Genomic DNA, 26,265 nt, shown 5'->3' with positions numbered 1-26,265 from the left:
TTGAAATTGTCAAAACACACGTTGACGGCTGTATCTTACACGAGTGACACCCGCGTCTAAATATTTGCAGCGAAATATTTACGCTGGCAGGAAAAGAGAGAGAACGATCCCGTAAAGTATTAGCTGGTAAAAGAAAGACGCGGAGAGAGCAGTAGACGTTATCTCATTTTAAAAGGACACGTTAACAAAACTTTTTTTTTCCTCCCGCTTGACTTATATATAAACCCCGTAAGAATAATGCGCACCTTTAGCGGAGTTTGCAAAAGTTCACATTCCTCTATGTTCAATTCTTAAGCACTGAGACCCCGAAGGCGATTAGCAGAATATATACCGCTGGACTTTTTAATGGCATCCGGAAACGGTAAACGCGTAGAGCGTACAATATATCCGCGAAAATTATAGCACTTTCGAAAAAGTACTTGCCGTATCACAAAACTGTTTTGTCTGTATCTCATTACAAGGAATCGTTCCATATTAAAAAGGTGCGATCGTGGAAACTTATGAGTTTCCTCTTTTATTGAAAATTTGATTTATAAGGGCATTAAAACTCTTCAGATAAAATGTAACGAAAAATTTTCAATAAATATCTCCGATAAAGTATACGCGTTATAAAGTGACGTGTTCAATTTTAATGATAACGATGTTTCATTTTTTAATAAAATAACTTTTCTCTTAATTTAAAAAATATCAAATTTTATAGGCTATTAAATACGAAAAATTATCGATATGCTTTCAGGTACAAAGTGGAGGTGGCCGGTAAATCTTTACCGGTGCTGACAAATCTCGATAAGGGTCGGTACGGGGTGCTGATCTTCGAGAATCTAAATAAGTACCTGCAGATGGACAAATGGAATCGCGAGCTGCTCGACAAATATTGCAGGGAATATTCAGTTGGCATCGTGGGTTTTGCTCCTCCAGGAGAAGAGAGTCTCGTTGGTGCTCAGCTGAAGGGCTTTCCACTTTTTATACACACTAATCTTAGATTGAAGGTCAGTCTCCGATTCAGTTTCATTATTCAAACTCTGTTCTTACAATTATATATTAGATATGTATTAAACTTTTTTTACCAACACGTATATTGTTAAGTTTTATTAAAATTCTATGTTTTTGTGCATATTATATCTTTTATATTATATGTATTTTTTATAATTATTATATAGTTTTATTTAAATTTGTCAAGTTGACACACACATACAAGAATTGTTGCAATTTTGTCTTTTAATTGTAAAAGTAAAATGTAAAGATTTAAAAATCTTGATATCTTTATCAATGATAAAAAGAATTACATGCATTATATATCTTTCATAATTAATAGTAGAGACTAAAAAAACTACGATAATAGAAATCTATGTGATAATTTTCATAGCTGTAATTAAGTTTGTATCACGGAAGTAATGTAAAAACGAGGACGAAACTCTCGTAAAAGAGAGTAATAAAAAGTGCGATTCCTGCAGCGTTAATGTTGGCTGCGGTAATAAGACAATCGATATTATATTTTGCTTCGGAAACATTATTGCGCATTTGTGTTAATTTATACAGTATACATATTTTTAAATTTTTATTTTACTAATTAATTATTAGAGATACTTAATCCTGCCACTTTATATTAATCATTCGCAGCTTTTTATTGCCATAACATTTTAGTACCGTAATGGGAAATAAGTTACAATCTTCTTAAAACTTTGGTACATCTATCGTGCCTTGAACACGTGGCATATCTCGTGAATAACGATCGTGCTGCTTGAGAAAAAGGGCTGACAAAACTAATGCTCATACTCGTTGAGAACGAAATATGTAATTTCTCTTTAAATAATCACAAAATTGTAAAGCAATTTTATTAATTTTCTCGAGTACGTAAATAAACATTTCAACTAATTTAATTTCTGGCATAAATTATAAAATCGAGATTATTTCGAGCGCGCGGAATAAATGCAATCTAAAACCTGGAATGTTTAAAGCGATTTTTCAAATTATTAATTTATCTTCCCTTTGCTGATTATTAATATATCTTATTTTAAAATAATTTTTAAATAATTTTCCGCATAATTATTATTACACTACCTGCACACATTTTATAGGAATTATTATTGCGCGTAATATTCTGAATCGCGCGCGGCATTGGCCCGCGAACAATCCTCTTTTAACAATGCGCTAAAGCGCGCGTGATGCCCCCGAAAATTTGATTTCCCAAAAAGCGAGGGAATCTGGCACGGCGAGCGGAAGTGGAACTTTTGTGCGGACCGCATAGAATCAGCTCCGGTCTTTCTTCCCCCAGGATGCTCAGCTGAATGCGGCGTCTCCCATACTTCGATTAACCAGATCGGGGGAAACGGCCTGGGGACCACTTCCTGGCGGCGACTGGACTATTTTTCAGGCCAATCACAGCACCTACGAGCCGCTCGCTTGGGCGTATCGAGACAGCTTCGACTATCCGGCCAACAAAAGTCCCCTGGCTACCGTCATCCAGGTGAGCCGTGCACTTTATTTGCTGGGCATTCCGGTCACGTATCTCTTCCCGGACAACTCGGACGACTGCGGAATTAATGCACCGACTTGCGCGTCCATGTCTATTACCGTTCGGCGACGGGGAACGTTTAAATCATTTTCTCTTCTCCCTCGCGTATTGGACTTAACACGCTGCTGCGCTAGAGAGTCCATTTAGTTAGAGTAAAGCAAGGATAATAGATGCTCCTTGAGTAAATATAAGAATGACTGAGTGCTTTCACGACGAACACCGAAGAAGTTGTAGAATTTACCGCGACGACGTATCACAAGCCAAAGTTATATTATCTTTGAACACCGGCTTTGAACTCCGGAGTCTCCATTATACTTACACAAAGCTTTGAGTGTGTCCTTTGGGAATCCCTTATTAACTCACGCAGCTTCGTGCGCGCTTGGCTCTTATCTTCCCGGCTACAAAGATAATCTCGAAAAACGAAAACGCACGCGGTATTTCCGCGGAACGATCTTCGTGTTCTGAAAGGGTGCACGGAACCAGAACCCCGTGGAGATGGCAGGAAAGGTATGACGGCAGGAAGGAAGAAAGGAATACACGAACAATCCGCGAAGTAGATGTACTCGACATATGTACATGCACGGGCACGTTTGGGAAAACAAAATTTCTTGTTTCACCGGTAACCGGCGAATCTCACGAGAGCTCATTTTATTACCGCAGGTATCGCGAGGATACCGCAATTTTAGAGTTCATGATCCCCGTCGTTTGCGGAGCGAGATGCAAGAGGCGTAATAATTTTCAACGATGATCCCGCCCTGCCATTATGTCGATAACAAACTCGGAGTAATCGCCGTAAGAGAATTATACGACGCGATCCTAAGACGCAGTATTCGTATGCTCTTATCTTATTCTTACGAAAGAGCTCTCTCAGTCTCGGGCGTTGTCGAAGGGTGATTTCGTGCCATCCTCTTCTCTCTCTCTCTCTCTCTCTCTCTCTCTCTCTCTCTCTCTCTCTCTCTCTCTCTCTCTCTCTCTCCTCCTCTCTCTTCAAATATCGACGCTGCAAAAAGGAGCCGGATAGAAACGCGAAACTAGCCCGGTGCGCCACTTCGCTTTGCGGTTGCGTGTAACGAAGGGAGGAAAAGAGGAAGAGCAGCCGTGCGGGAAACAAGAAGCTGAGTGGTTGTGTAAGATCCACCGTCCGCGAGAGGGTAGAACAAAAGGAGGAAACAATACGCACAGTGTGATTTTATCCCGCGCTCATACCGGTATGAGTATTCCTACCGAGAAGAAGAGTCTTCCACGGACTCTCTTTCTCTCTCGAACTTTGCATGATAAGAACGAGCTCGCCCTTTTCTTATATTAATCCTTGAATGTGATAAGGGTTTATGTATTTTTAGAGAATAATTATCAAATACTACGTCACGTCAGAAATATCTGTGCACGTTTTGCACTACTTCTAGTACTTTCAGAAAAAATATTTAATGTGTACTCTACAAACATGAGTATTTTGTATCCGATCGATTTCTATCCGTGGAAGTTTCTTGAAATTTCAAAGACAAATTATATAACGTTTATTTTTATTTTTACGGATTTCCTTCAAGTAAAGTTTATCTTATCTATTTCAAAATAAAGCACAAACGTTTGTTCTTTAAATTTACAAGTATATTCATGAATCTTTAAAGGTTTTTTTTTACCACTTTAAATAGATGAAGGATTCGAAATATATTAATAAGAGATAACATTTATAGAGATAAATGCTGTTTTTTTTTAGAATTAAAATTGCCATTACGTATGAAAGAGACAGTTTCGAACATCTTCAATTTTTTTTAAATAATCGTTTTCTTCGCTTTTTTATAATATAAATCTTTTTTTAACAAAGGTATTTGAAAAGTTAATTGAATTATATATATTATTATTTTATTCAAGATGTTTTTTTCTTTTTATGAGAATTTAATATTTATATGACCTCATCAGAAATGCGTGATCTTGCTTTTCATTATATGATTCTCTCAATGATAATCTTATATTAATAGAAATCGCAAATATGTACACAACTTTCTCATTCTCTCCCTACATTTTTTTCTTCCGCCGTTTCTCTCTGGTCCTGGTGATTCTTCCTGCTCTGCCAGCGACGCGACGACGCCGGAAAACGAAAACAAATGTGGAATTTCCGTGATACGGCTCGTGACCACGTACACGGAGACGAAAGGAAGGGAAAAGGGAGAAAAGGAAGAGGAAGGCACGAGAAAGAGGGAGAAGGGGGGAAAAGAGGAAAGTAGAAAGTAGATCCGCAGTTGGTCGAGGTAAACTGAAACAATTCGTAAAGCCGTCCCGGCCGGCGTTTACATTCGTGCAGGAATTCGCAACTGCAAGATTCCGGACGTAACGGACGGTTGATAAGAGAGACGGAGAAAGAGAGGTGGGAGATGAACAGTGGTACGGGAAAAACGCGAGGACGCGCAGACTCCTCTCCCGAAGAAGGCGCCGAATTGCAGATGATATAAAAGAAACGGCGTTCGTCGGACGGAGCGCGAAATATCGTTTGATGTAACGAAGAGTACGAGTACACGCGCTGTATTGTCAATGTTTTGCACGTTCTGTTCCGGCGCGCGACGTTTTTCCATCTATCCGGAATGCATATCTCACCCTCGACCGTTTTGTCTCTGTACAGAGCTTATGAGATATGCAAAGAGCTTTTTGTTAACTTTTTCCGTCCCAATTGACGGTGCATTTAGTTTATTTCGTGTATACCAATACGACTGACTTTTAAGAATAAATGAAAAAGTGTCTCGAATTCTTTTTTTTTACTTTATATTTACATATTCAGAAACTCTCTCGAATTCAAATTTAGTTCAGCTCAAAAGCTATCGAGTATCTCGATATTATTAATCAGAGAGACGAACGTATTAAACGAGGAATACGAATTTTAAATCGTTTTATGTTAAGATTAAAACAGTAAAGTTTCATAATGGAAATGCCTTGCGGCCATGTAAAATTGAGCTTACGTTATGTAGTACGACTATTATACATAGTAAGGATCTAAATTTTTTGGGTAAAAATGATGATAAAGTAAAACAATTATTTTTGTTCTTTAATATAATGTTTATTGTAATTTTTTTTTTAATAATGAATTAATTTTTCTACATTACTAAAAATTTTATTATTTATATCATTAAAACTAAATAACTTTTTTATTTTTAAAATTATGATCCGACTTGCGGAAAAAACTTACTAATGATGAAGAAGTAATACTTCTGCAATGTAAAATTATATTAAGAACAAAAATACAAAATATTTTTAACGGTATAAAAAATAAACATCTTTCCTTAAAATGTAATAAAAAGTAATTATATCGAGAAATAAATACAATTATTTTATGACTTTTTATATATCCTCGGCACTTTTAGTACTTACTACTTTTAGACCTTAACTATATGACGTGACAAGAATGAGATCGAATTTTTTTCTTAATTGGACGATGAATTTCGTCTATAAATAGTTCATAAATAGAAGCTCGGAAAAAAAATACTTTGAAGCCCCACGGTGATTCTCTTGACTCGTTATACTCGGAACACGTTTCACGTTTGTAATGATTCAAAAATATCCCGACAACCTTTTGCCCATCTCTGTCGCGTCGTCGATGCCGTTGGCGTTTGATATTCAATGGCAGGGCCAACCCCCGAAACGAAATAAATTGGTGATTCCAATGGTAGCAAATGAAGCGCGTCGCGCAGTCGCTCATTAATCGAATGAGCCCACGGCTGATTGGCTTCTGATTTAATCACCTGGCTACCTGTGCGATCCGCGTATCTATCTCGACGCTCACCCTTTCGCACGGACGAGATTATCCGTGAGATTATTATTGTTGTTTACTGCTAACAAGCCCAGTTCATGGCCGAAGCTGCGGAGCTACTGGAGAGTTTCCGTCGAACAATGCAATTAACACGTCGGACGTGGCCGATTACTCGCCGTAGTCCATTGAGAGAAAAATAACGATGCTCGTTAACGCGCGATGATTAGGTCGGCTGATTGTGTGCGTTCATGTATACAATGTCCCGAAACCAATGCACGTCCGCGCCGAAATTAAAACGCCAACTAAGATCAACGACCGCTGCGACGTGAGAACGTGAATAGAAGAAATCGGAACGAATAGCCACTGCGTTATTGGAGGAGAAGTCATTCTCATATGCGTGATTAAAATAGTTATTTACGATGCAACACGGAGCATACAATTCTGAGTTACAAATTGTACCTATATACCATACAGTAAAAAATAGATAACAACAACGTGGATTTTTTTAGATAGAGAAAAAAATGAAGACTTTTGGTTTATAAAATGTATTTATTTCACAGGATCACGGCAGATATGACGGAATTCAAAGAGTTCTTTTCGGCGGCGGCCTACGGTTTTGGCTGCACAAATTGCTGTTGCTGGACTCGTTATCCTACCTATCTCACGGGCAATTGAGTCTCAGCTTAAATCGTATGATCCTGGTAGACGTCGACGATATATTCGTCGGCGAGAAAGGCACCAGACTGAGGAAAGATGATGTAATGGCGTTACTAGCCACTCAACAGAGAATTCAAGCTTTGGTGCCGGGATTCAAATTTAATTTGGGGTTTTCCGGGAAATATTTTCATCACGGGACGCCAGAGGAGAATTTGGGGGACGACATGCTTCTGGAGAACGTAGACAGGTAAATCCGAAAATTAATCGCGTGAAAAATCATAAATTTAGTAAACATTACATAACCAGAAGAGATGTACTTGAAGTATATATTAATATGTATATATTTAACAACAGAATATTGTGTTATTGTACCATAAATCGAAATGTTTGTGTAGCTTTAAAGGTAATTTAATTAATTAGAAGTATAACGGTGACTACTACAATTATGTAATTTATTATCCTGAAGGTGTATATACATAGAGAATGCATAATGTAAACTAAATTTATGGTCACGTCGTATAACATAGTTTTTATCGTATAATGTCACGCAACAGTTTGTTATAATGCTGCCGTAATCGTCTGCGACAAAATGTTACTATGCCTCACAATCGCAATTAATTGTAGTTGTCGACGTCGAGAAAGATACAAAAAATATTTCCACGCACTTTGAGAAACTGCTATTTTACGCGACTCTTGAATACGTTTCGTAAAAATTGTTACTAATGTAATCGGAAATTTACTTTTAGATTTACGTGGTTTTCCCACATGTGGAATCACCAACAACCGCATCTTTACGAGAATGTAACTCATCTACAACTGGACATGGCGTTGAACAAGCAATTCGCAAAGGACCACGGTATACCGACCGGAAGCGGATACAGCGTAAGTCCGCATCACTCCGGCGTTTACCCGGTCCACGAAGGCCTCTATGAGGCGTGGAAACGGGTATGGAACATCAAAGTCACAAGCACCGAAGAATACCCACACCTAAGGCCGGCCCGTTTGAGACGCGGCTTTATCCATCGTAACATTATGGTACGAAATATATTATACTTTTGGTCATGGTCATTGAATGTTTTTTAAACCAACACTGCCGATGCTATGTATGAATATATGAGTTGCGTGCAAACTTTTACTGAAAATAACATATCCACTGTGCGTTTTGGTTGAGTGTTGGCTTGTTAACGCAATTTTTGAAATACAAAAATCTGGATTTTATTGCACGCTAATTTACATGAATATTAAACCTGTAACCGGTCATAAAATTCCATCGATAACTAATTTGGTTTTTTTTACCAATACGCGCGTAAAGTGCGATTATATTATTTCACGGAATCCAATATGTAACTCGAATCTAAACTTTTACGAAACTTTATGTTTTTTGGCCAAAATGAATATGTGATATATATTATTTATTTATTTTATATTTTATTAAATTCTCTAATAAATCATTACATTATAGTACATGTTGCCGAATATAAAAATGTCCCTTCTGTGTATTTCAAGGTCCTACCGAGGCAAACATGTGGCCTTTTTACTCACACGATTTTTATCGAAAGATATCCGGGCGGAAGGGAGAAACTAGATGAGTCGATACAAGGCGGAGAACTTTTCCAAACGATCGTATATAATCCGGTGAGTAAACCAACCCTTATGAAATCAATCTTTGTTAGGCTCGTTTGATCTTTCGTATTAAGGGTATTTATCTTTGATAGCTTCATCTATAATGAATTGACGGTTTTTAATCATCACAATCTAATCATTTTTGACTCGATATATTTTTACACATTTTATATCCTTAATTTGATATCAATTGAATAAATGTGTACATATATAACTCATTTTTAAATATGTGCAAATACTTAAATAATTTTAAACGTGTATTGTTTTTTTTTTTAGATAAATATTTTTATGACACATATGTCGAATTATGGAAACGATCGACTGGCATTGTACACTTTTGAATCAGTTATCAAATTTATTCAGTGTTGGACGAATTTAAGGCTATCCAGTGCACCACCGCTTCAGCTTGGAGAACGTTACTTTCAGTTGTATCCCGAGGAAGCCGATCCAGTGTGGGGAGTGAGTGAATTGAATATGTGATAGCTTTGATTGTGTTTCTCTATAACACATTAAGTGTTCGATGTCTTTTTTTTATACAGAATCCATGCGATGATCAGAGACATCAGAAGATTTGGTCTCGTAATAAAACGTGTGATCAGCTACCGCGATTTTTAGTAATTGGACCTCAAAAAACAGGCACCACGGCGTTATATACATTCCTGTCCATTCATCCAGCAATAAGCAGCAATTTACCAAGCCCCGACACTTTTGAGGAGATACAGTTTTTTAATGGAAAGAATTATTACAAAGGTCTTGATTGGTAAGTAATCAATTGGCAATATAGATTCTGCATTTATTGTTACAACGTTGAAGAAATACATGACTCATATTAATTTTTTCAGGTATATGAGCTTCTTTCCAGCATCAAAAAATGAGAGTTCTCGATATCTCTTTGAAAAATCCGCCACTTATTTTGACGGAGAATTAGTGCCACGAAGAGCCCATGCCCTTCTACCAAGAGCTAAGTTAATCACCATACTACTCTCTCCAGCTAGACGCGCTTATTCATGGTACCAGCATACGAGAGTACATGGAGATCCGGTAGCGAACAATTACTCCTTCCATGCGGTCATCACAGCGAGTGATTCTGCACCGAAACCCCTACGGGATCTTAGAAATAGGTACATGATTGAACATGAATGATTATCTAAGACTATTCATCTTATAATATAATGGATGCTATTCGTAATAGCAATCAAGAGTTAATAAGTAGTTGCTAAAATTATATAGCTTATATTTTCTTACAGCTTTATATCTGGTTCAATTAACTCTAAAATACTATTGATATTGAGTGATTTATTTATAACTAGCTATGCTCTGCCATAGAGAGCCACGCGTTGCTTATGCTACGTTTTTTTTCAAATTTTCTTTGCTTTCGTTGTTTACTTTCAAGAGCCTTGCTTTACTGTTGCTCTTTTTATTTTATTTTTGAATAAGCATTTATCTATCTTTAATAAATCTAATATTTATTTATTCACGTACTTCTAACTTTTTTTTTTAAAAGCTGCCATGGATTTAAAAATCCATTCAAAAGACTGTTTTAAATAAGTTCCTTTTTTCAACAAAATAACAGTCATCTTTATTTTTCTTATTATCTTAATTTAAACACAATAGAAACATTCTTTGCCTCTCCCGATCTCTCCCGTCTCTCCCCGTCTTTCCCGTTTCTCCCCGTCACTCCCGGTCTCTCCCCGTCTCTCCTGGTCTCTCCTCGTCTCTTCCCGTCTCTACTCGTCTCTACTTGTCTCTCCCGGTCTCTCCCCGTCTCTCCCCATCTCTACCCGTCTCTCCCCGTCTCTCCCGGTCTCTCCCCGTCTCTCCCGGTTTCTCCCCGTCTCTTCCGGTCTCTCTCCGTCTCTCCCGGTCTCTCTCCGTCTCTCCCGGTCTTTCCCCGTCTCTCCCCGTCACTCCTGGTCTCTCCCCGTCATTCCCGGTCTCTCCCCGTCTCTCCCGGTCTCTCCCCGTCTCTCCCGGTCTCTCCCCGTCTCTTCCGGTCTCTCTCCGTCTCTCCCGGTCTCTCCCGGTCTCTGCCCGTCTCTCCCGGTCTCTTTCTGTCTCTCCCGGGTCTTCCCGTCTCTCCCCGTCTCTTCCCGTCTCTCCCCGTCTCTCCCCGTCTCTCCCGGTCTCTCCCTGTTTCTCTTCGTCTCTCTCGGTCTCTCCTCATCTCTCCCGGTCTCTCCCTGTCTCTCCCGGTTTTTCCTTGTCTCTCCCGGTCTCTCCCCGTTTTTACCCGTTTCTCCCGGTCTCTCTCCGTCTCTCCCCGTCTCTCCCGGTCTCTTTCCGTCTCTCCCGATCTCTCCCCGTCTCTCCCCGTCTCTCCCGGTCTCTCCCCGTCTCTCCCGGTCTCTCCCTGTCTCTCCCGGTTTTTCCTTGTCTCTCCCGGTCTCTCCCCGTTTTTACCCGTTTCTCCCGGTCTCTCTCCGTCTCTCCCCGTCTCTCCCGGTCTCTTTCCGTCTCTCCCGATCTCTCCCCGTCTCTCCCCGTTTCAATGTGTCAAAATTTCAATAATATTAATATAAAACTATTTTTTACACTTAAATTATTTTCCATCATTTTTTAAACACACGGTATTTCCAAAATCAGACCCCATAAGAACACTCGGTTACGAATGCAACGTTGTGTCAAAATTTCAAAGGTGGAAAACTTACGGAGATCTTAGATGAGGAACAAACATTTACATTTTTATTTATATAGATGTATTTATGAAAGATATTTAAATATTTTACACCTTTATAAATCAAATTATTAACTTCTCAGCAAATACCACAAATACAACCTCAATATTATAATTTTGCATTTAATAATCTATAGTACATGACACACGTAATAGTTGTATTATTGAACAGAAAATTGTAATATGAGATTATATTACTATTAGTTAGTATTTACTGGGTTAAAAGAAACAAAACTTTAAGTACACTATTAAATTTTATGTGCACATCAAACTTACGTATAGTACGATAGTATTGTAAGATTTTAACATGCAATTTGTATCCTACAACCTATTAACATAAGTTTTAATATAATATTGCATTCAATCATAGGTGTTTAAATCCTGGAAAATACGCCCAACATTTAGAAAGATGGCTATCGTTCTATGTACCGCAACACTTACACATTATTGATGGTGAACAATTACGACAAAATCCTGTAGAAACACTGCACGAATTACAACGATTTCTGAAAATAACACCTGCCTTCAATTATTCCTCGCACTTGAGGTACGATCCAAAAAAGGGTTTTTTCTGTCAAGTAACGAATGAAGACCGCACTAAATGTCTCGGCAAAAGTAAAGGTCGCCAATACCCACCGATGGAAGATAGATCGTATAAATTATTACAGGTAATACTTTTATAACAAATCCTTTTTTGGCATATAAAACAATCGTATCTGATTATCAAACGCTATGTCTTTTGCAGAGATATTATTTATCTCACAACACGGCTCTAGTGAAATTATTAAAGCGGCTTGGGTCTAGAACGATCCCACAATGGCTGAAGGAGGACCTCACCGACACTGTGATGACCTAGCAAACGCCAATTACATGAAACTTTAATGTTTCCCGTCTGCTCGCTTCCGCTGTCAGCGAGATACGTCGCTTGTTAATGGAAGACTTGTAAAGTAATTGTACATTAAAAACTCCACTGGATTCCACATCCTCAGAGGGAAGGACCATAATGGCCTATATCAGTGGACTGGCCTAATGTAATTGGAGATCCTGCAAAAGCTAGTCATATAAGCGGCTTTACGAAGTTCCAGTTATAAATGTCGATCATTATTAAGCTAATAATACTAGTTTTATATTATCATCCCATTTATTTTATTATTATTTGCTATTGTGTATATTATTTAATATATCATTATCATCGTTACCGCGATATAGATATTAGAAATGTTATTTGCTCACTAGTGCCATTAACCAGCAAATCATAATTAAGCATTCATCTATTTATTCATGCATAAATTGAACAAAATAAAATACGGTCAACACATATGAATTGAAAATTATGCAAAAGAAAGATATATACATATATATATCTTTATAAAATAAAAAACAAACTTGTTTTTATAAATTTTACGACATAAGAACAGATTTCATGTATCAAAGACGTTTATTGGAGTAAAAATTTTTTAAATAATGTCTAATACTGAGCACAAATAAATTTTGCTATCAACGCGATACGAATGTTGTAACGAATGATATTGAAAAGTACTTTTTTGGCGAATTGTAATGTTTTAAAGTGTAAATTCGATTTTCTTAATATTAGACTGTCCAAATCATGATGTTTTGAAACGTATATTCTTAATGTGTATGGATTATCGATGAATTGTACAACTGAGTAATTTTTCAGTTAGACAGTTTATCGATCAATCTTCTTGCACCAATCATTGGATCGTCCATATGAGCGTGAGATTTCGGGATTTTGAGAGCTTTTCTCTTAAGCCCACCATTTTCGGAGATACAGTGTATATTAATTCTCGTTACATATTTAAGATTGATGACGACAAGAAATCTATGTATATTTTGACAATACTATTCTTGGTATCCGCGGTGGAAAGGCCAATAAAAGATGTGTGATCGCGTCCGTTTGTACATTCATGTAACGCATTATTTTAATGTTAATATAGATGTAAAAAAAATAGAAAGGAAACGGACAGTTTAAATGTATCTGAAATGAATTTGAAAATTTGCTGATCTCTGATACTTTGACGAACATCTGCAATAATCAACACTATCAGAGTTGAAACTCATGCGATTATTAAATTGAAAAACAATTGTTTGGCGCACTGTGCAAATTACCCGCTGACAAATTGTATGAAATTATGCGTATGTGAAAATAATTTCACGATTATTGTGTATTATGTACATTGATATATCGTGGATTTTATAAATGTTGTAAAGAATATAACTAGATCTTATCTTTCAGCGGGTAAATCCAAATAATTATACAGTGATTTTCGAAATTATTTTTTGGACATATATTTTTTAATTTTGATATACACACAAAGTCTTGTATAATTATACATTTGTGTAACTGCTTTGTTTCGAAATAATATTAGTAACTTACAATATTTATTTTATTGTACTTGAAAAAAATATGCATAGAATTGACCCAAGGAGATTTGTTCGTCAAAAGAGCGATAATAGGATCTGATTATTGTATACGTATATTTTTTTTATTTATTTATCCCTTATACGTATAATATATATATATATCATCTCCAATTATGTGAACTGTATGTACAAATATTTTTAATAATACTGATTGTATCTGTGACCATATCTAATTGTACATTATAACGAATTTATGAGATTTTAAGGATCTCATGGCAGGTATCTGCATATAAATATCTGCTTGCCACACTTTCTACAGAAAAGTGTACTAATATCGTGTGTACGGCCCGTTAGGAAAAAGTTCAAAACGAGCAATATATAAGATCAGGAGAGAATTTTTTTGCAGGTTTATCACTGTATTAGTTTTCTCGTATTAAAAACGTTTCTGATAATGCCATTACATTGGATATTGTATATGAATAACGTTATATTTAGACAGAAACCTTTTGTTATGTTTGTACAACTTGTTTTCATTTTTATACTGCCGTTAAAACCATGCCATATAACATTTAACAAATCATGTACAAAGTTTATTGTTAGTATTATAATAGTAGTTGCTAATGATAATATCAATTGATTGATCTGTTTCGTCGAATCGTGCCATTTTACCAGTGTTGTATATATGATTATAATTATAATATATCAATCGCGAAATTGGATTTTTAGAATCAATATCCTTAATTTTGTTCAGTATGGCAGTAGCAACAAATGTCCGGATTGCTACTACCTGACAATAACCTAACGGCAGACAAAGATAAGTGATAAACCCCGCGGAATTTATCAAAATCACACATGTAAACAGGAAATGTAAACAGATTTAGCCCACATTTAGCATTATCTCACCGCTGATCTTCGTTGTGTATTTATTCTTTCTATTTTACATTTTACATTATATTTTTTTCTATTTGTATAAATAATTATTATATAATAATGATTATAAAAACGGTAATAATTAAAATAAAAAGCAATACAGTTACGTAGAGTATCAATATCTGAGAGCTGTCAAATTTTATATCTGAATTAAAAATTATTCTCTCATTCCATACATGTACACATTTTATATACTAATCATTAATCTGTGGTGACATATTGCTGATCTTTATCAAATTTCGCGGGTGCGAATTTGCTTGCGTATAAACGCAAAGAAATGGCGAGCATTCTGTAAATATTTTATTCCAATATAGACTGCCCACAGGAGAAAAGAAAATGCCATCGTTGTATGAATAAATGAAATAAACTGCGCGTAGAATGTGTGTATGATACTTCAATTATTTAACTTATGACTATTCTAATGTAAAATACTGTAATAATTGTACGAATAGTCTGTAAGTTCTAATAAAAGAGGCACCAAAAAATCCTACACTGGATGATTTTGTAAACGATGATGTGTGCTGAAGTGATACCATGCAATATATAATACATTTTTTCTAATACACATATTTTGAATTATGTCTTTCTTAACTTTAATTTTACAAGTTTTATTTACAATACTTTTGTATTATACATTCAATTCTCTTTATTTCAGGTACTTTTATGCTATTTTATATCAACATCCTGGAACTGAAACAATTTTAGACTGATTACATTAAAATAATTTGTAACGATGCATCAGCAATAGTCTTTTTCCTCTTTAGAGTTGCATAATATCTCGAATTATTCCAGTTCCAAGATATTGATATAGCTGTTCTATTAACTTCACTATTTTCAAATTCCTAATAATCTCTACGTGCTTGAATCAAATTTTTCCTTATGGCAGCAAGGAACGCAGTTACTTATTATATATTTGCGCTGTAGATCAACGAGTCATTGTTTACTGCAAACTCTTTCATGGATTCGTTCACATCTGACGTCTTTGCAAAGAAAGTGTCATCATCGCACGAATCGCTGGATGAAGAATCCAGGCGTTTTGGTCCCAATACAACTTTCAAATCTTCCTTAATAAATTCGTGATGTAAATTTATCAATTTTGTAGTTCTTCGAAGCTCATATTTCGATTCGTTCAAGTCCCTTTGATCTCCAGATGAGTTAAAATATTTTGTCGCGATTGGATTTTTGTTAGCATTACACCCGTCGATACCAGATTGAATGCTATTTTCTTCGACTTCAAATTCTTTCGAAATCTCCTCATCAATTTCTTCGATAGGATCTAGAGCACATTTTATCTCTTTTCCAAGAAATCTTTTCCTTCCAATTTCCAGAAGATTAATCGGCTCACCAGTGCCACCTTGATCTTCTATCATCATCGGAGTACTCCCAGATAAAGTATGCACTTGCCTCGCTTTCTTTACTCTTGTTCCTATAAATATATTATTTTCATTATTGAGGAGATTGCAAACGATTTATTCTTTACATATTTCACTTTCAGTTATAAACTTCACTTTTTAATTACATACTTATAAATTATTTTAATAATTAACAAACAAAAGATTAAAAAATGCAATAGAACCAAATAAAATGTGAAAATATTCTTTAGCAATAAATTGTGATCGTAAAATTTATTCAGTCAAGATAGCAAAAAAATGTTTAAAATGAGTATTTTATGCTTTTAAATATTACCGACCTGACGTTTGAATTTTCTTATCTTCAATTCCAACGTTCATGTCTGGCTTACTCATGGCGGTAGATCTTCCTTCTTCAACCTTATTTATCTCTTCTTGATATTTGAAAAATCTGGAATCAACGTATGGATGACGTTCCGTGTTAGAGGTCGAGCTCGGCTGCAGGTAAAAACAACCACTATCAGGAGAGAAGAATCTTTGCAGAAACGATCTTGATGGGCCTCTGTCGATGGCAGCATTAGCTCGTGCGTGATTTAGGCATTCCGACCTATTACGGAGTATACCACAGCACTCCAGCATACCGAAGATTAGCAACATTGCTGCGCCTACTAAAGCCAGCAATGTAGCCAAACAGATTAATTGCCAGGAGAAACTCAATAATATCGTCACAGTATCCTCTCCGGTGTTCGCGGCGCCGAAGGGGGCAAGAACACTCCCGAGGATTGCGCTAACGAGATGCACGGCTACAACGTTGCAATAATCCTCTAGAGCGCTGCGGAAAATCCACGTGGAGATGAGATGAAACACGATGCCTCCCAGGCAACCCAATGCGATAGCTATTTGCGGCGAATAATCATTCGGTGCGGCCGAGACCATTACCACGCCGACGATCGTTCCCTGAACGCATCTCATTAGCGTCCAATGATTGAAGGTCTCACGGCCGAGGACGAAGTGCAGAGCCACGGTTATCAATGTGCACGAGGACGCGGCCAGCAAATTGTTGACGTACGCGTGCGACGGATCCCGTGTCGTGAACATTCGATACTTGCCGTGGTCGTGCGTGCTCGTGCACAAACCCTGCAAATGTACATAACATTCTACACAATTGATGAGCGATTGACGGTTTCTATGAGATTCTGATTATCTATAAATTGTCACTAAGAAACCTCAAGTTTATCGCAAAGAAGCTTAATTATCTCAAACATCGGTTTTTGTAATGATCATAAAATAATTGAAATAAATTTAAAAATTTCGTCAATTTTTTCCGAACTGCGAGATGTTTAGAAATAAAACAAATTGTATATAAAAATGGTGTAATTCTTATTCTATCGATTTGGTAATTTCGAAGTTGAGTCCAGCCGAATGCTATTTACTTGAAGCCCCGCGAGGATCAATAGTAGACCCCCAAAAACGGTTCCGGCGGAACCAGGGGTGATACTCGCGTCATCCAAATCCCTCAATTTGAACATTCTTCTGCCGAGAACGATGCACCCGATCAGGCCGGAGAGTCCCCCGACGACATGGATCACTCCTGCTCCAGCTTCGTCTTTAAAGGCCACCGACCTTTCACCTAGTTCATTCTCTGCCATCCATCCCATCCACGCCCAGTGTATAATCAACGGCTGAATCAGGCCCGACAAGAGGACACCTACCAGCAGATATCCAGCCGCGTGCATCCTACCTACGACAGCGGTGGTGCAGATCGCCGACGCGATTGCCACTGCTTGCCAACCTACGATCGCCTCGTTCTTGTCGATCGTTGGATCACCGATCCAGTGGCCCGCGCCGATCAAACCGGCGACGTCGCCATTGTAGGCGACTAGGAAACCCGTCAGGAAGTACATGACGGTAACGCAGCACAAATCAACTACGTTCTGAAGGAGTATCAGATTGACGTTGTTGACCGGCACGCCGCCGACCTGGACGAGGACAAAGCCGATGCGCAGCAGGATTGTCAGGACGAGGCGAGTCAGCGAGTTCCAGTGAAGATGCGTGATGGAGGCATCGGTATAGTTGCCGAACGTGCGAAGTTGAACGTAATCGTAATAGTTTTCGTAAAAATAGTCTCTATTAACGGACGACATTCTCTCTTCTCTGGAGTGTTCTTCTGGGTGATCTCTTCTATAGGTTGTCACGTTATCATATTGTCATTCGCCGTGATTGAGATACTGTTCAACGTTCGATACATTTTCCGTGCAAGGGTGTTACTGGTGAGGTTGGAGTATGGGAGCAACGAGAGGTGAACGAAATAGCGTGCGCAGTTTGATTGTCTATTGTTTTATTGAATCGATTGGCTCACATAATTCGATTAGTTTTGATTTTGTTTCAAAAATTATAAAAATTGAGGTAACTTTTCACGCTGATGCTCGACGCTCATTTTCAACGTCAAAAAAACATTGTGTGACTGAAAATAAAGATACTAATTTGTCAATTTTTGATCACATGACATCTTTTGACGCTGAAAATGAGCATTAGCATAAAAATATATACTTAAAATTATATATAATGCCTTAAGAAACTTAGTGATTTAATTTTAGTATAATACAGTTCTAATACATAGTATAATATATTATTAGAAAAAAGCGTTATAATGTAAAATTTATCTGCTACATAACTATACATATAAGGTGAAAGCTTAATTTTTATCAACCTGAAAATAAGCAAAAAGATTGCTTTTATATAACGATTTAAAACTACAAAGGACATGTTCAACTTTGAAGTATGAATCTCGTTAAAATTCAAGCAGACTATTTAATAAACGTTTGAAAAATATTTAGCTGATCCGTTTTTGTAAAGTACAAAAACGTTTATTAAACATTTTAACGTCTACTTCATATTTATTATATGAAGTAGACGTAAAAACACGAACCTTTTTTATTCTCCTTTTTCAATGAATAAATATAAATAATTGTATATATATTCTTCTAAGGCAGTAAAATTATTTTGCGGCGGCTCGCATAAATAATTTCATATTTAATTTACCGGGAGCTAATTGACTCTATTAATTTTTACATTAAAAAAAATTCTTGATAAACCTGTGAAATGCATTTAGTAATGGTATTGTTGAAATATTTGGTTGTTATAAACAAATATTGTAATTATAAACATTTTGTTATAATTTACATTATTTTGTTATAATTATCTTACATTTAGTAAAACTATTTCACTAAAGTTTTGGATAATTTTGACCAAGGCTGAATTATTATAACCAAGTCTTTTTTCAGTGTAAAATTTTTACGTGAACTCTTTTTGCACGTTTCTGTTCCAAGGGTCCTTCCTTTAAAATTTTGTTTTCCTAAAATGGAAAGAAAGAAGGAACGCGTGAAGGAGATCTCGACCGAATCATCGGAGACTCGCGCGTGTGGATGGGAGAGAAAGGCGCATGTGTGCGCGAGATCAACGGGACACGTCTCCGTCCAGAGCGACGTCTTCGACGGGAAGACTTTCTTCTGGAGTCGTCGCCGGTTCCAAACGTGCCGCGTAACAGCGTCGACGCCGCTCGACCAATCGCGCGTCGAGCGTGGCGCGGCGCGCATGTCACGTCGCCAGCTGCCGCAAGGTCGGGGTCTCGGGTTCGCGCGCTCGCGATGCTGCCGCCCGTCCGCCGCCGCGGCACGGTAGTCGCTCGTAGCCGGTCGTCGGTCTGCTCAAGCCGCGCGACGCGGTTGGCAGGTGGGTGTTTGTGTTCCCGTTGTAGTGACTCGTGCACGCGAGGGAAGAGTTGAACGGCGTGACGACGGGTGACAGGGCCACGCGTGTATATACTCGGGGGGGAAAAGCGTCGTGCGCCCGCGGTCCTTCGACGCAGCAGCGGCGGCGAAATGGCAGCGTGTCGAGCGGTACTCGTCGTGAGGTGGTGCGAGATGAGTCGCGTGCTAACCGCCTCGTCCTGCCTGGCCACGACAAGGAGATGCCAAAAGGTGAGAGAGAGCGCGCACGTTGAACCACACCTGCGTCGTGCATGGGGCCGCGCGGTAGCCCCGGGCTAACTCTTCCGTCTCGCTTTGAAAAAAAGAAACGTTATCCTTCCTGGTTCCCTCGGGGAGACGAACCGCGCGACAAGGATCTCGGTTATCTCGGAGCCGGCAGCGGCAGCGTTTCTCGATTTGTTTTGAAAACATACGCGTGATCAAATCTAATCTGATATTGCCGGGCTCGGGTGTCCCATTTACTCCGATGTTGCGATAACGAGTTTACGAGAGGGTCACCGAGATCCTGCCTCTCCCACTCTCCCACCCGAGTGCAAGTTATACATATATGTATACGCGTGCACTTCCCTCCTTCGAGCGGCTTGCGTGTGCTGCAACGTTCACCGGGCCTTTATCGCACGCGCGCGCCTTCCGATGGCACGCGATGCCTTCGACGCCGCGGCACCGCGTCTCTCTTTGTCTCTCGAGTTTGCAGGGAAACCTGCTGCAGGGGAAACCTAATGTTAATAAAACCGGTAGTCGGGAATGAAGCGAGGAGCACTCCGTGATTTGAACGGCGCAAAGCGTTTCCCGAGAGAGTGCTCCGAGAAAGAAGATTCTACTTCCGTATTCCGTCTGTTCTTCTTTCGGAAAGCTACCTCTCGCGGGAGATTTAATTATATGAAATTCAACGATTAAATTTGATCAGTTAAATTGTCATTATAATTTAACTGATTAAACATTCCGTGATGTCGAACGCAGGTCACCACTCGAGCTCGGCTAATTGCTAATGACCTTATTAAACATTTATTGTAATTTATTGTAGAGGGAAAGGAATGAATTCGTAATTATCAAAGTATTAAAAAAATGACACAAAAGCGAGATACGCACGTTTGTTATTTAATCACACGTTACTACGGACCTGCATGTAATTGCTTTGAATAATTTGATAATTATTCAGCGATAACGCGAGTAAACATTTCTCTGCCGTAGCGAGAAACATTCGTCATATCATCAGGAAAGATATTGAAAAACTATTTCCGTTCTATAACGTCATGCTTGCGGTAAAAAGAAATCTATTATTCATAATGATAGATAGATCTTCTATCAATTTCCGAAAGGATTGCTTAATTTCAAATTTAATAAAGTCGAAGAATGTTTTCCATTGTATAAGTATGCGCATTAGTTATCCATGCGAGCGAGTATGCGAACGAAAGTAAAAGGACAATCTGCTTTCCATTATTCGGAAAAATTGGAGCAGACTTCTAAGTTTCTACACATTTGCATGGACATATATTTGCGATGTCGTGACGGTAAATATTCACACAGTCAAATCATTTTTATGCATTTTCTGCAACAAAAAGGAACTAGTAAGCTGGCCATTGTTTCTTTAATCACCATGAAAGATATACGAATAATGTATGCAAAATTTCATGCTAATAAATTGTTATCATTCTTTTGGTTACTGCCACGCAATCATGCGGTTATGAGATAAGAAGCAAGTCACACGCATTTCAATGCGTACGCGTCCGCGCACGCTTTTCTTGCGCAGATCTCATCTGCAGTATATCGACATTTTATTAGCGTAACGCTGAATTACATACGTGAAATGAGACAAATAATTCTGTAACTTCCACTTCTCATTATTTTAATTTTGATATGCAAACATATTTGAATTATTTAGATTATTTTGATCTTAATGTTACATTAATATTCACATTTTCATATTTTGTGATTACAAGATACGCGTTTACAAACAAATATGATGTATTAAAATGTCATTAATACAGGTGATATAATATATATTTATAATTTATATAATTTCTAAAGTTTCATAATAGTTTAATTTGTGTTAAAGGTGAAATGCAAATCTAGTATCTATTTTTAAATTGGAAAATAATCAAGATGAGACAGATATTATATAATGAAAGAATACGTAGAATGAAAAAGATACAGAATAGAATATTTAATTAATTCTTTATATAACAATTTAATGAATGTCAATTTTACATACGATCCAAGCTATTAAAATTAAATCAACATCTGTACAGTTGCATTATATTTAGCACGCTGTCAATCGATTTTTAACATTCTTTTCAGCTTAAAATAAACCGCCTTCGCAAACTCCTATCGAGCAAAATGCAAAAAAAATACGAGTAAATAAACGACTTTATGCCGTGATGAAACGAAATAGGTAATTAATTGTAAGAGGCAACCCAGAAAAAACGAGGTCTTTTGGATTTTGAAGAGATATTTTTTTAAGAGATATCACCAAGATAATTTTAGAAGATGTCTGAAAGATATATTATATCTCATACATCTTAAAGGATATTTTTAAGATATTTGTCACATAAAATATATTTTATATTTCTAAAATATATTTTCAAGACATCTCCAAATATTTAAAATAATATCTCAAATTGCACATCTTTTGGATCACTATATAAAAGATGTGTATATCTTTCACAAATCTTTTAGATATTGTTTTGTCTGTGTAGTCAAGCTTTCTAACGAGTCATCATTATCAAATAGAATCAACAATAAATATTATCAAACATAATCGAATGTTTGTTTCTTTTTTGCCGAAATGTATAACCCAAGCGCTTTCGGAGTTGGAGCTAATATAATCGAAAATTCAATTCCTCGTTCTGTGAGCTTTGACGCAGGGACATCCAATTAATAGAATGCTCGGAGTGAACAATGCTCTCTTGTTCCCGATGTAGGCGTCGCTATTTCGATGACCGAGCTGGCGGGTTTCGATGAATCCTCCCCGGGATGTACCGGCGCGTCTTCGGTACAAAAGCTTGAACTTCCATATATCCGCGCTGAACGGTCCCGAGTGTATCTCTCGCATCGTCGTCGGTCGCCGTTGGAAGAGAAAAATATTTTCTCCGCGACGAAAAAGATAGATACTGTCTATGCTGGTCGTAAATCAAACGGTGTCGCGTTTAAGCACCGACCGTCGCCCAGATATTTCATCCGGCTAATAGCTATATGCTTCGCTGCTCGGTTGTTACCTGTACGAGCTCGCGGATTAAAAATGCGCAGGGAGAAGCTCGCGATATCTCGGTTTAAACGAATGAGAAGATCCGGGAAAGAACGGAAAGAAATATAGGTCAAGCATATTGCACCACTCTAAACTGGATGTGTCGTGAGGATGAAACGCAGCTTTGGTTTCAACGATACTCAATTAGCATCGTTGACGTTTTCCGACAGATCCATCCTGTCACACTTAGAAATAGTACGCATTTACCACTATACTATTTTTGTACTGTACAGTATTATTACAGTACTCCAGAATGAATTTTTCCTGAGCCACTGATTGAATATAACAATTGAATCCCAGCGGATTCGGAATAATCGCATGAAAATGTGGAATTTAAAATGAGCGAAAATTACGTTAATTAAATTCAAAGTTAATGCAGAATAAATAGAACGCTCACGTTACACACACATGCGTGGTAGTGTGAGTAGTTCCTTTCCGTGCAATAGTTGACTTTCTAAAAAAAAAAAAAAAAAACAAATGAAATAAAGTAAAAAAAGTGGAATGTAATTAAAGCGGACCGAAAAATACGTAGAGCCTCGGATATGTCATATTCCGACGTAAAGAATGCTGTTGCTCGCGTTATCTGACTCGACTCCGCTTCGTGTCGATGATCTGGCTAGGATTCAGAAATTCTGCGAATGGTGTGCCGTAACTGTCGGGAATCTCAGGCTCGTGAAGGAGCTCGTAAAGCATAGAGGTGCTTGACGAGTGCCTACACATGCGTCAATAACGCGCCTTTCTCGTGCCCCTCAGTTAAATGTCAAGGGAGATAAATCTGGTTGCTAGTCTCCCGCGGCATCTTTTAAATATTCAGAGTTCTTCGGGGTCGTCACACCGAAAATATATCGCGTTCCTGAAACTTGTTTCGACCTCGGTAACGTTCCTGGACGTCTTGTCCTTGATCGTCGTTGGACGATCTTGTAGAAGCGAAATCTCTTCTACAATATTCTCTTTGCTCTATGTTTCTTATTTTTTTGCCCTCTTTGCTTTTTGTGCACTGTTTTATTGATAATCGTTTTTCTTGTCACACATGTTTTACGTCCCTTTCGTAGTTCGTCAACTTTAATCTTGCCAATTTCGATAAAACATTTGTGTGAGGGAGCAAAAAGTTAACAGAAAAAAAGACAGGAGACAAAAAGTTGTAGACATTGTAGATTGGTCTCTAGGGGTGGCTGTAAAATTTTCAAGAGGTTGACTTTTTAGAAACGGAGCAAGCAGCTTTGTATGTGGGACGTGATTTTTTTTCGGAATTTCTTAAATCATCGTACCAAAAATATAACTGACTCTGGCGTCATCGTTCGAATGACGTGGAGATCGAACTAGTTTCCATCGTCGAATTTGGTCTCGTAGAAACCAGATCTGTTTGTTGTGAGTTTTTCAATTACGGATCCACGCGCAATTCGAAAGACGTATAATGTGAAAGTTTCAATAAGTTTTAACCGTGAATCTCTTTTTTCCTTCTTTTCAATTGTTGTCAAGAAGACAAATTATTACAATTTAATGACACAACAGAGGCTCGTAAAAAGTTTCGTATGGCTTTTCTTTAATGCTTTCTTCCAGCCGGTGTTAAAGTCTATCATAAATTCTCATCGAGTCTTGAAGGGAACCGCTCGCGAGTAACGCGCGGCGTGTTTAAATACGTCAGTGTCAAACTTTCTTCATCGTTGATATCGTGTAAACGCAGCGCTGTGTAAAATGCAAATTTGTAAAAAATCAATACGAGATGATATCGTTCTCCAATGACTCATCATCGCGTCGCGATACGCGCATTACGTCAGATTATCTGATTACTGTTTTTTCAAGAAATTTATCTCTCGGTATTTCATTCAGCCGTCGCGATTCTCGTTAACCTCTTTACACATCACCTGACGCATTTCGCAACGATCGCACGTTACTGCCGTTTCTCGGAGAAGAGGCACGAACTCCCAACGTACTCTTCTCATTTGTCGTCCCGCACGGAGAGAAATTGACGACACAACGAACGAGACCCGACTAATTGATGGACCGCAAAAAACTGCGCGACCTGATTACTTCGAAACCGAATGAATCAATTCTCTAATTCGATAGAAAGAATTTCTTTTTTCTTTTTACTCATCTCGGCTTAGATTGCGCGATGCGCTTCGATGAAATTGCCATCGGGGCCAATCGTCGGTATTTTGCTGAACAATATGCTGTGCCATGTTTGAATAGTGACAATCGTGGCGACAAGCGCAAGGCAACTTCAACCGATCGATCTTCCGTCCACCTATTCTCGTCGATGCTGATGCATGCACCTCGTAACAACAGCTGATCCGCATGAATTTGTTGACTCACCTTAAGTGACAGACTTGCTCGAGGTTGTGACGAGGCGTGTCATACGCGATGTCATTGACGCCAAAGCATCCGTATGCGAATGTAACGCCATTCGTTCTATTTCTCGAAATAGCTTGATTTTTCACGAAATTAAAATGTAAAACTTAAAATATAATTTCTAAAGCAGACTTGTGACATATGTACATAAATTCTTTCGAAACTCGTGCAATAATTGCCGTATATAGGATTTATTCTTTATTGCTCTTTATTGTGTTTCGTATTTTCTCGGAAAAAATATGACGAGCAATTGTGCAAGCTGTTCGCAATTTACGAAATTGTCTATAACACCGTTAATTGACTAGGTTAACGAGATGAATTAGCTAATTAATTAGAGTTAATTAAGTGTGAATAGAATCAATAGAATAGGAAAATAACAATACCGAGCTTAACACATCGGAATGTGCTGTAGATTTCCTGTAAATTGGTTTGTAAATGAAATCGGTGTGAAATGAACATTTCAATAATTTGACTATAGGTATATAGGTGTGATTAATGTTCTAAATAATTAATTACTAGCAATGCGTTCTCTTAGGGCATAAACTTGTAGTTAATACTAGAATATTGGCGATATTGTTTTCCATATCGTTGGCTCTTCTAGTGTAGGATTAATTCCATTTTTTAGTTTTAAATTGTAAAATTTGAACGAATGTTCACACAGCGTACAGTTACACAGATTGCATCGCGAGTTGTCGATTCATCGCAATATACGATGATCCCGAATTCGTTTTCAATCAACATCACGAATCCGAAAAATTATATCCGCGTATTTTAACAAAATGTTACGCGGCAGTTATTGCGAAAATGTCACTCACAAATGTTACATTTTTCCCAGGTTAAATCGTACTTGCTAATATCGATCAATATTTTCTAGTGTTCGAGCACAAAGATTAATTACTCTTCTCGACGAGGTAAAATACCAGTGCAAAGATTAACTGGTTTCCGAGTAGGTGAAATGAATACGGTATTTTTATAACCGGAATGGAGTTATTACCTTTTTCCTTTAAAGTTACAGAAACTTTCCGCACTGTTCCAT

At 37.8% G+C, this 26,265-nt stretch overlaps 3 protein-coding genes across 6 annotated transcripts in view; 2 read left to right on the top strand and 1 right to left on the bottom strand.

Annotated features, from left to right (window-relative positions):
* The window catches only part of LOC105840233 (bifunctional heparan sulfate N-deacetylase/N-sulfotransferase), a 266,600-nt gene extending 251,593 nt beyond the window's left edge, over positions 1 to 15,007 (top strand). For all 4 annotated transcript variants that reach the window (XM_036283750.1, XM_036283751.1, XM_036283752.1 and 1 more), the window contains 10 exons: positions 737 to 989; positions 2,276 to 2,467; positions 6,812 to 7,155; positions 7,655 to 7,943; positions 8,415 to 8,543; positions 8,808 to 8,990; positions 9,071 to 9,291; positions 9,374 to 9,652; positions 11,576 to 11,873; positions 11,951 to 15,007. In XM_036283750.1, the coding sequence (XP_036139643.1) occupies positions 737 to 989; positions 2,276 to 2,467; positions 6,812 to 7,155; positions 7,655 to 7,943; positions 8,415 to 8,543; positions 8,808 to 8,990; positions 9,071 to 9,291; positions 9,374 to 9,652; positions 11,576 to 11,873; positions 11,951 to 12,061 (2,299 nt within the window). In that variant the 3' untranslated portion in view covers positions 12,062 to 15,007. The remainder of the gene's footprint in view (positions 1 to 736; positions 990 to 2,275; positions 2,468 to 6,811; positions 7,156 to 7,654; positions 7,944 to 8,414; positions 8,544 to 8,807; positions 8,991 to 9,070; positions 9,292 to 9,373; positions 9,653 to 11,575; positions 11,874 to 11,950) is intronic.
* An 86-nt stretch (positions 15,008 to 15,093) lies between these two features.
* Positions 15,094 to 18,838, bottom strand: LOC105840243 (putative ammonium transporter 1). The gene is made up of 3 exons (XM_012687129.3): positions 17,300 to 18,838; positions 16,208 to 17,003; positions 15,094 to 15,943 (listed from the first exon to the last, which is right to left on the bottom strand). Exons 1-3 carry the CDS (start codon positions 18,008 to 18,010, stop codon positions 15,423 to 15,425), a joined length of 2,028 nt encoding a protein of 675 aa, XP_012542583.1. The 5' UTR covers positions 18,011 to 18,838; the 3' UTR covers positions 15,094 to 15,422.
* Positions 18,839 to 19,502: 664 nt separating this feature from the next.
* Positions 19,503 to 26,265, top strand: part of LOC105827823 (calcium uniporter protein, mitochondrial) — a 55,607-nt gene continuing 48,844 nt past the window's right edge. Inside the window, exon 1 of the mRNA XM_028189343.2 lies at positions 19,503 to 19,846. Within this exon, the coding sequence (XP_028045144.1) occupies positions 19,748 to 19,846 (99 nt within the window). The 5' untranslated portion in view covers positions 19,503 to 19,747. The remainder of the gene's footprint in view (positions 19,847 to 26,265) is intronic.

The sequence above is a fragment of the Monomorium pharaonis genome, chromosome 3 (assembly GCF_013373865.1).
Source record: "Monomorium pharaonis isolate MP-MQ-018 chromosome 3, ASM1337386v2, whole genome shotgun sequence".
Lineage (NCBI taxonomy): Eukaryota > Metazoa > Arthropoda > Insecta > Hymenoptera > Formicidae > Monomorium > Monomorium pharaonis.
The sequence above is the reverse complement of the archived record's forward strand: the minus strand, read 5'-3'. Positions and strand labels throughout refer to the sequence as shown.

What these genes read in the sequence shown, in the direction of transcription:
- LOC105840243 (XM_012687129.3), bottom strand. Translation starts at nt 18,010, where the DNA reads ATGTCGTCCGTTAATAGAGACTATTTTTACGAAAACTATTACGATTAC. An exon ending in TGATCCTCGCGGGGCTTCAA is followed by an intron (nt 17,004 to 17,299) that starts GTAAATAGCATT and finishes GTACATTTGCAG; the next exon opens with GGTTTGTGCACGAGCACGCA. An exon ending in TAAGAAAATTCAAACGTCAG is followed by an intron (nt 15,944 to 16,207) that starts GTCGGTAATATT and finishes ATATATTTATAG; the next exon opens with GAACAAGAGTAAAGAAAGCG.